We start from the raw sequence: 10,000 nt of genomic DNA, 5'->3' as shown, positions 1-10,000 counted from the left end.
CACAGATACACAGGATCAGGATGGTGGCACTGCACTGCACACACACACACACACACGGACATATATATATACACACAGATACACACACATACATCGAAAACACAGGATCAGGATAGTGGCATTGCACTGCACACGAGAGGGAGGGTGAACACGAACACACACACACACACACGCACACACACACATACAAGATCTTATCACAAGTGTGTGTGTTAGGGGTGCCACGGTTCACAAAATCTTTTAACTTTAAGGTTTTCGTTTAAGGTACGGTTCTTGTTGTTATTTTTTCTTTTAATCTTTAACACTCCAGAAACATATTTCAGCATAGCTTAATCATCCACAATTAGAGCTAGAGTATTTAAAGAATAGTTATCATGTAATAATGCACAAACTGAATTCGACTTCACATAAAGCACATTGAATAGTTGTGTTTTGATAGTCTTTTTTTCGCGCGCAGCACTCAAAACTCCTACTCTCGCGCGCAGCACTCAAAACTCTAAACTCCTACTCTCGTGCGAAAGGGAAACACATGGTCACATATGGGAATCAATTGCGCATGCCATAACTAGCCTGAACCGTAGGACCGTACGACGAACACACACTCCGAACTGTGACATGCCATCCGCACGGTTCGGAGCATTTTTCAAAAACAGTGCCACCCCTAGTGTGTGTGTGTGTGTGTGTGTGTGTGTGTGTGTGTGTGTGTGTGTGTGTGTGTCCTTACACAGACGAGCAGGGCAGGAATAGGGGTGCAGTTCTTCACATGAATCATGGCCAGCAGGTAGGGCAGGTGACCCTCTCTGGCCCCGGAGAAACACAGCCTACACCACAGCACAGAGCACACACACGTTATCACACACACACACACACACACACACACACACACACACACACACACACACACACACACACACACACAGCCTACACAGCACAGAGCACACACACACACACACATACACACACACACACACACACACACACACACACAGCCTACACAGCACAGAGCACACACACACACGTTATCACACACACACACACACACACACACAGCCTACACAGCACAGAGCACACACACACGTTATCACACACACACACACACACACACACAGCCTACACCACAGCACAGAGCACACACACACGTTATCACACACACACACACACACACACACACACACACACACAGCCTACACCACAGCACAGAGCACACACACACGTTATCACACACACACACACACACACACACACACACAGCCTACACCACAGCACAGAGCACACACACACGTTATCACACACACACACACACACACACACAGCCTACACCACAGCACAGAGCACACACACACATGTTATCACACACACACACACACACACAGCCTACACCACAGCACAGAGCACACACACACACGTTATCACACACACACACACACAGCCTACACCACAGCACAGAGCACACACACACGTTATCACACACACACACACACACACACACAGCCTACACCACAGCACAGAGCACACACACACGTTATCACACACACACACACACACACAGCCTACACCACAGCACAGAGCACACACACACACGTTATCTCACACACACACACACACACACACACACAGCCTACACCACAGCACAGAGCACACACACACATTATCACACACACACACACACACAGCCTACACCACAGCACAGAGCACACACACACACGTTATCACACACACACACACACACACACACACACAGCCTACACCACAGCACAGAGCACACACACACGTTATCACACACACACACACAGCCTACACCACAGCACAGAGCACACACACACGTTATCACACACACACACACACAGCCTACACCACAGCACAGAGCACACACACACGTTATCACACACACACACACACACACACACACAGCCTACACCACAGCACAGAGCACACACACACGTTATCACACACACACACACACACAGCTTACACCACAGCACAGAGCACACACACGTAAAAAACAAGCTCCCTAGCTGTAGATAAACACAGCCTACGCCACAGCACATGGTACCCATGTGAGATGTGTGTGTGTGTGTGGTACCCATGTGAGATGTGTGTGTGTGTGTGTGTGTGGTACCCATGTGAGATGTGTGTGTGTGTGTGGTTCCCATGTGAGATGTGTGTGTGTGTGTGTGTGTGGTACCCATGTGAGATGTGTGTGTGTGTGCTCCTCTAGTGAGTGTGTGTGTTACCTTGACGAGGTGAACAGGTAGCCGTTGATGCCTCCGAACGTGGACAGTGCGACTGAGATGGGCATGATCCAGGAGAACATCCCCAGCAGCTTCTCCCCAAAGGTCTGACACACACACACACACACACACACACACACACACACACACACACACACAGATAATTAGTGTTTACATCGGTTGCTGTGGTGAGCAGATGCAGCATCGTGCGTGTCCATGGCGATGGTGGTTACCACGGCGACGGCGTTGGATGCGAGCAGCTCCTCGGGGGTCATGGAGGAGAAGTAGGCGATGTTGGTCAGTGTGTACACCAGCGTCACCAGCGGGATGGAGATGTAGATCGCACGCGGCAGGTTCCTACACACACACACACACACACACACACACACACACACACACACACATCAGTACCCCATACACAAGCACAGAACACACACACTCATCAGTACCCCTCCCCCACACACACACACACATACCACACACACACTCATCAGTACACCACATACGAGCGTATACTGTTTGTGCGCAGGTGTGTGTGTGTGTGTGTGTGTGTGTGTGTGTGTGCGCGCTCTCTCACTTGCGTGGCTCCACCACCTCCTCGGTGACGTAGTTGAGGAAGTTCCAGCCGCTGAAGGCGAAGGAGGCCTGCAGGAAGGCCAGTGCGATCTGGCCCACGGACGGCTCCTTCATGAACTCAAACGCCACCGACGGCCGCAGCGCATCGTAGTAGCCTGCAGGGGGAGACAGAGGGACACCACGGCTCAGTCCACTCACAACACCACCACACACACTCACTCATCCACTCAAAACACCACCACACACACTCAAAACACCACCACACACACCCAAAACACCACCACACACTCTCAAAACACCACACACACACTCACTCATCCACTCACAACACCACCACACACACTCAAAACACCACCACACACACCCAAAACACCACCACACACTCTCAAAACACCACACACACACTCAAAACACCACCACACAGACTCATCCACCCAAAACACCACCACACACATTCAAAACACCACCACACACACTCATCCATCCAAAACACCACCACACACACCCAAAACACCACCACACTCACCCAAAACACCACCACACACACTCAAAACACCACCACACACACTCATCCACCCAAAACACCATTACACACAGCGTCACCGGGGGCGTCACACCCAAAACACCACCACACTCACCCAGAACACCACCACACACTCATCCACCCAAAACACCACCCACTCTGGGCCAACACTAGAGGCTCTTACAGTAAACTGTCTTGTAAAGGATCCTTAGAATGGCAGAATGCAGCTGTTTCCTGTGCTAGACTGTGTTCCGTTACAGTGGAGGGGACGCTTGGTTCATGAGGGTCTTTTATTATGACGATGTCAGGGATAGTGTTGTGGTGGCTTCATCTCTCAGTGCTGTAACTGTGCGCTGTTTGTAATCTAGTGAGGCAGAAGGGGTGTGTGCGCTAATAATCGTAGCATTCGCTAACTCAGACAAAAGACTACAGCAGAAACACTGTAATGAGGTGTGTGTGTGTGTGTGTGTGTGTGTGTGTGTGTGTGTGGGGACAGTAGAATGCCGAGACACACTCTCCGTGAGAGAGGCTTGTGTGAGATGCTCTGTTGAGCTTTGGGAAGTTGTCGAGTTGTCACTAAGTTGGGAAAGAGTGTGTGTCTCGGCACTCTACTGTCCACAGACACACACACACACACACACACACACACACACACACACGAGTCGCCTCCCAAAAGCACAAGTCCACTTTGTGCTGCTCATGTTTATGCCTCTTACACACAGGCCAGCGCCCACCAGACAAGCCATTCAGCAGGCGTGAGAGGAGTGTGTGTGTGTGTGTGTGTGTGTGTGTGTGTGTGTGTGTGTGTGTGTGTGTGTGTGTGTGTGACAGGACTTAGGATGCAGTCAAATTTAAATGAACTCAGAGGAAATTAGTTTGGCATCACTGATTCTCTGGTCTGCATAAATCCAGTATCACACACACACACACACACACAGGACATTAGCATGTGAACATAGAAGATGCATAAACTTTCTTCATCCCTCTCTTTCTCCCTCTCTCTCACACACACACACACAAAAACACGCACGGAAGGGTATTATTGACTCCTAAATTAAGTCTGCGTAAAAAACACAGACACACAAACACACACATCCGCACACACACACACACACAGACACACACAGACACACACACACACACACACACACACACACACACACAAACACACACACACACACACACACACACACACACACACACACACAAACAACCTAGCGTGGCATCATTGCTCTTCCCGTCTTCATAAACCACTTGCACACACAAACACACACACACACACACACACACACACACACACACACACACACACACACACTGTAGTGTGCCATCACTGTGCTTCCAGAGTCCAAATGTCTCCAATGAAGTGTGAAGTTGACACGCACAGTGCTCGTTTGGACGATTCCTCTCTGTGTCAGTTTGAAGAATATCCTGCTCCTTTGTGGGGCTGTGTGTGTGTGTGTGTGTGTGTGTGTGTGTGTGTGTGTGTGTGTGTGTGTGTGTGTGTGTGTGAGAGAGTGTTGTCTGTGTATCTGTGTATGGAACTCAATGGGCCTGTGTGTGTATATATTTGAGATTTTGTTTGATGCTGTCACGGTGTGTGACTGAGACTAGGTGTGTGTGTGTTCGTCCTGTGAGTTGATTCTCCAATGACCTGCTGAGTTGTATTTGTTTGAGCAGGCGTGTGTGTGTGTGTGTGTGTGTGTGTGTGTGTGTGTGTGTGTGAGACAGTTGATTCTCCAATGACCTGCTGAGTTGTGTTTGTGTAAGCAGGCGTGTGTATATGTGTGTGTGTGTGTGTGTGTGTGTGTGTGTGGCAGTTGATTCTCCAATGACCTGGCTTCCCCTCAGGTCCTCATCTGACCACAGTGGCCTCTGTGTGTGTGTGTGGGTGTGTGGGTGTGTGCGTGTGTGTGTGTGTGTGTGTGTGTGTGTGTGTGTGTGTGTGTGTGTGTGTGTGTGTGTGTGTGTGTGTGTGGTTGTCCACTAGGGGTCAGTATCTCTCACTGCTCTGTCTCTCTCTGTGCCGGGGCTGCTGGGCCAACACCACACTGCAGGCAGGTGACATATCACACTCTGGACAGATTTATGTGTGCTGATACCAGCAGGCTGTCTGTGTGTGCATGTGTGTGTGTGTGTGTGTGTGTGTGTGTGTGTGTGTGTGTGCATGTGAGTGTGTGTGTGTGTGTGTGTGTGTGTGTGTGTGTGTGTGTGTGTGTGTGGGCGGGCACTGATACCGCTTGTGAGCCAATAAGGGGGGCACAGGAGGGTATCACATATGTGACCTTTGACCTTTGAACAGAAATGATGATGAGCATGTCTCAAGTTAGTGAGGTGAGGTGAGGTGAGGTGAGGAGAGAAGAGAGGAGAAGAGGGAAGAGAAGAGAAGAGAAGAGAGGAAAGGAGAGAAGAGAAGAGAACAGAAGAGGAGAGGAGAGGAGAGGAGAAAAGAGAAGAGAAGAGGGAAGAGAAGAGGGGAGAGGAGAGGAGAGGAGAGGAGGAGAGGAGAGAAGGAGAGGAGAGGAGAGGAGAGAAGAATGTAAGAGAGGAGGAAGACACTGTGTGTGTTTGTGTGTGTGTATGTTTGTGTGTGTGTGTGTGTGTGTGTATATGTGTGTGTATGTGTATGTGTATGTGTATGTGTATGTGTGTGTGTGCGTGTGTGTGTGAGTGTGCGTGTGTGCGTGTGTGTGTGTGTGTGTGTGTGTGTGTGTGTGTGTGTACCTCTGCAGATCTGCACTAGGCCCACGATGATGATGAGGCAGAGGGCCAGTAGTTTCCCCACCGTGAAGAAGTCCTGGATACGCGTAGCCCAGCGCACACTGGAGCAGTTGACCCACGTCAGGAACACTAGCACACACACACACACACACACACACACACACACACACAAGTGAATAAGTGAATGGAGCACATCTCTCTCTCTCTCTCAAATTCAAGTTCAAAGTTGCTTTATTAGCATGCCTGTATGGGAGCAGTGGTGGAGCATACAGTACCATACAGGAAACAGACCACAAGAACGAAACAAAAACAGAAAATACATTGGGGGCAGTACATCAGTGTGGGTGGACATAACAGATCTAGAATTAACAGCAGTAAAGAACAAGAGTAATAATAGGGTGTGTGTGTGTGTGTGTGTGTGTGTGTGTGTGTGTGTGTGTGTGAGAGAATGTATCATAGACACATATTTGTTTCAGTCCCTCAGATCCTCCCATTTCAAGATCCATTGTGAATAAGGAAGTGTTCCTCTGTCTCAAGCTTCTCTGGCTGACCGTGACCACATATTCTTTGCTCTTCTGCAGCCAGGTTCCCCTGTGTCTGCCTGTTTCTAGAGCTACAGTGTGCTCTCTTTTGAGGATCAGATTCATCCTGTTTCTATCGCTACAGTGTGCTCTCTGAGCCTGTACTTGGTCAGAACTGGCCTCAGCTTCACATCTCTGACAGACAAGAGATACTCTTTTTAGGATCAGATTCATTCTACTTGCGTTGGCCATTTGGTTTGTCCAATGCTCTAGATATTCTTCTTTTGCTTGATTTGCTATTTTGTTGACTGATTGATGTTTGGGAAACAGATCTCTCTCTCTCTCTCTCTCTCTCTCTCTCTCTCTCTCTGATTTACTGCAGAGCCACAGTTAGCATGCAAACATTTTGATCTCTGTTAGCACACCGCTCTAAAAATAATAGGGTCAGTCTGTGCCGTAACACACACACACACACACACACACACACACACACACACACACACATACACACACACACACACACACTAAAACATTAACACAAAAACAAACACATTTAAACATTCAGAGAAGCATGTGCACACCCCCCCACTTACATAGAGTGGGCAGAGACTCTATCATGTGTGTGTGTGTGTGTGTGTGGCCGCTGCTTGCTCTGGTAATCCTTTGACAGGCCCGTTTCAGTGGAACTGCGTAAGTGGAATCACATGTTTCTTGGGGGACACGTTACACTGTGGCGCGGCTAATCAGGAAGGCATGATGTGGCTGGAAAATTCTCTCTCTCTCCCTCTCTCCCTCTCTGTCTCTCTCTCTCTCTCCCTCTCTCCCTCTCTCCCTCTCTGTCTCTCTCTCTCTTTCTGTGTGTGTGTGTGTGTGTGTGTGTGTGTCTGTGTGGTGAGAATGACTTTCCTTCATATGTGTGACGTGGATCAGAACCAAAGGGAAATCATCGTCATATGGGACCATTCAGCTCAACCAGTCACACACACACACACACACACACACACACACACACACACACACAATTAGAGACTCCAGACAGAGCACAGGCAGCAGAGTCTCTCTCTCTCTCTCTCTCTCTCACACACACACACACACACACACATGATCAGAGACTCCACGTATTAGTGGCCGGGGCTTCCAACCTTGTGAAAGGAAAAAAAAGTTTTCTTCGCCATGCAACAGGCTGATAGCCTGATGTTTTAGTCATAGGCTCTGTTCGAAACGGGAAAAACTGCTGCCTTCTAAGATATCTAGCTAGAGAGCAAGGCAGCAAGTGTCGTTCGAAACCGAAAAAAGATTTTCGCTGCCTTCTAAGATATCTCAGATTTCCTGAATAACGGTCAATTTTGAAGGCAGCATCGATGTACACTTCAAGCTGCCTTCTACCCATAATCCTGTGCGGCCAGTGAGAGAGCTCTCTATTTAGGGAGGGAGGCAGTAGGCAGCTGCCTTCCGTTTCGAACGGACCCATAGTGTTGTTTTAGTCCTAGCGTGTTTTAGTCCTACATCCTGTTTTAATCCTAATGTGTGTTCTGAGATAGAGTAGAGAGCAGAGGAGATAGAGGAGAGGAGAGAGAGTAGAGAGCAGAGGAGATAGAGGAGAGAGCAGAGGGGATAGAGGAGAGGAGATAGAGTAGAGAGCAGAGGAGATAGAGGAGAGAGCAGAGGGGATAGAGGAGAGGAGATAGAGTAGAGAGCAGAGGAGATAGAGGAGAGAGCAGAGGGGATAGAGGAGAGGAGATAGAGTAGAGAGCAGAGGAGATAGAGGAGAGAGCAGAGGGGATAGAGGAGAGGAGAGAGAGTAGAGAGCAGAGGGAGGAGGAGAGAGCAGAGGGAGGAGGAGAGGGAGGAGGGGAGAGGGGAAGAGTGTGGGGTGTGTGTATCAGGTGTGTGAGGTGGTCATAAACACTAAGGAGAGGAGGTATTCCTGGAAGTGGTGACATGTGCTCTTTTTGGCCGACTGAAGACCAGATGGGCCACGGCGTTCTGGATCATCTGAAGTGGTGTGACCACACGAGCTGGACGGCCCATGAGCAAGGCTGGAAGGATAGATGAAGGGGTATATCGTCTGCGTAGCAGTGATGTGAGAGGCCTTGTGAGTGGACGATTGGGCCCAATGAGGTAGTGTACTCAGCAAAAAGAAGGGGTCCCAGCACTGTGCCTTGGGGTACCCCGGTGGCAAGGCTAGGAGACACAAACGTGCCACACATTGAACAAACGCCCAGTGAGGAAGGATTCAAACCAGGAGAGCGCTTGGCATGAAGTGCCCATGTTTGAGAGTACGGATAGCAGGATGCAGTGGTTGACTGTGTCCATGTTTGAGAGTACGGATAACAGGATGCAGTGGTTGACTGTGTCCATGTTTGAGAGTACGGATAGCAGGATGCAGTGGTTGACTGTGTCCATGTTTGAGAGTACGGATAGCAGGTTGCAGTGGTTGACTGTGTCCATGTTTGAGAGTACGGATAGCAGGATGCAGTGGTTGACTGTGTCCATGTTTGAGAGTACGGATAGCAGGATGCAGTGGTTGACTGTGTCAAAAGCAAGATGAGATCTGAGGACTGAGCTGCAGAGGGTTTATCTGCATTACAAGTGAGAAAGATGTGACTCAGCTCGTAAGGAACCACATTCTTGTAAAACCGTACGCTGTAAAACTGACTCAATAAAATATGAGTAAAAGATTTGAATTAAACTCATAAGACTCTTTCTCTTAAAGCGTTTAATGAGGAATTTAATCTTGACAGATCACTTCTAAAAACCTTTTATGGAGTCAGTTTTCACCTTTGCTATGGCCTGCTGCTTTAACAACATCATTGTGACTTTTGTGCAACTCAGAGCAGTACTAGCGTCAACACAGTTGTGACATTAGTGAACTCAGAGCAGTTAGTGTAAACAGAGTTGTGACATTAGTGCAACTCAGAGCAGTACTAGCGTAAACAGAGTTGGATATGCTAATGAACTCAGAGCAGTACTAGCATAAACAGAGTTGGATATGCTAATAAACTCAGAGCAGGGGCCCGTTGCACAAAAGCAGAATTAAGATATCCGGGATAAGTTACTGAGCTGCGATCACTGAATCCAAAACAAGAGCATACCGGCTTAATTGGTTGCACAAAGACCAATCCAGGATAAGCAGACGGGGATTCATCAAGCCAGGTGTAAGTTATCCGGTATGTGTGCGCGTTCTCGTTTCTCCCCAAATAACTCACGGTTGGAATATAAAAGACGCGAAAAATAGCGTCTTGCACACAAAGTGAATAACCGCTTTTGATATAGACTAACAACGAGGTAAAGTTCTACTTTTTTGGATGGGAGATCATGATTATTTCTGTTACATAGCGGGAGTAGGTGTGGCAGATCAATTGAATGCAAATTTACATATGCACCCACGTGTGAGAGCTTCCTTGTCTCGGCAAGCAACATCATTA

The 10,000-nt window shown here is 48.6% G+C and overlaps 1 protein-coding gene across 1 annotated transcript in view; it reads right to left on the bottom strand.

The window, feature by feature from the left end:
* slc7a10a (solute carrier family 7 member 10a) overlaps positions 1-10,000 on the bottom strand; it is a 31,094-nt gene that overhangs the window by 5,189 nt on the left and 15,905 nt on the right. The window contains exons 4-8 of the mRNA XM_062523979.1: positions 6,055-6,180; positions 2,809-2,962; positions 2,465-2,588; positions 2,235-2,338; positions 725-821 (exon numbers count right to left, since the gene is read on the bottom strand). Of these exons, the coding sequence (XP_062379963.1) occupies positions 725-821; positions 2,235-2,338; positions 2,465-2,588; positions 2,809-2,962; positions 6,055-6,180 (605 nt within the window). The remainder of the gene's footprint in view (positions 1-724; positions 822-2,234; positions 2,339-2,464; positions 2,589-2,808; positions 2,963-6,054; positions 6,181-10,000) is intronic.

Source organism: Sardina pilchardus, chromosome 21 (genome assembly GCF_963854185.1).
Source record: "Sardina pilchardus chromosome 21, fSarPil1.1, whole genome shotgun sequence".
NCBI lineage: Eukaryota > Metazoa > Chordata > Actinopteri > Clupeiformes > Clupeidae > Sardina > Sardina pilchardus.
This window is presented reverse-complemented; position numbering and strand designations above follow the sequence as displayed.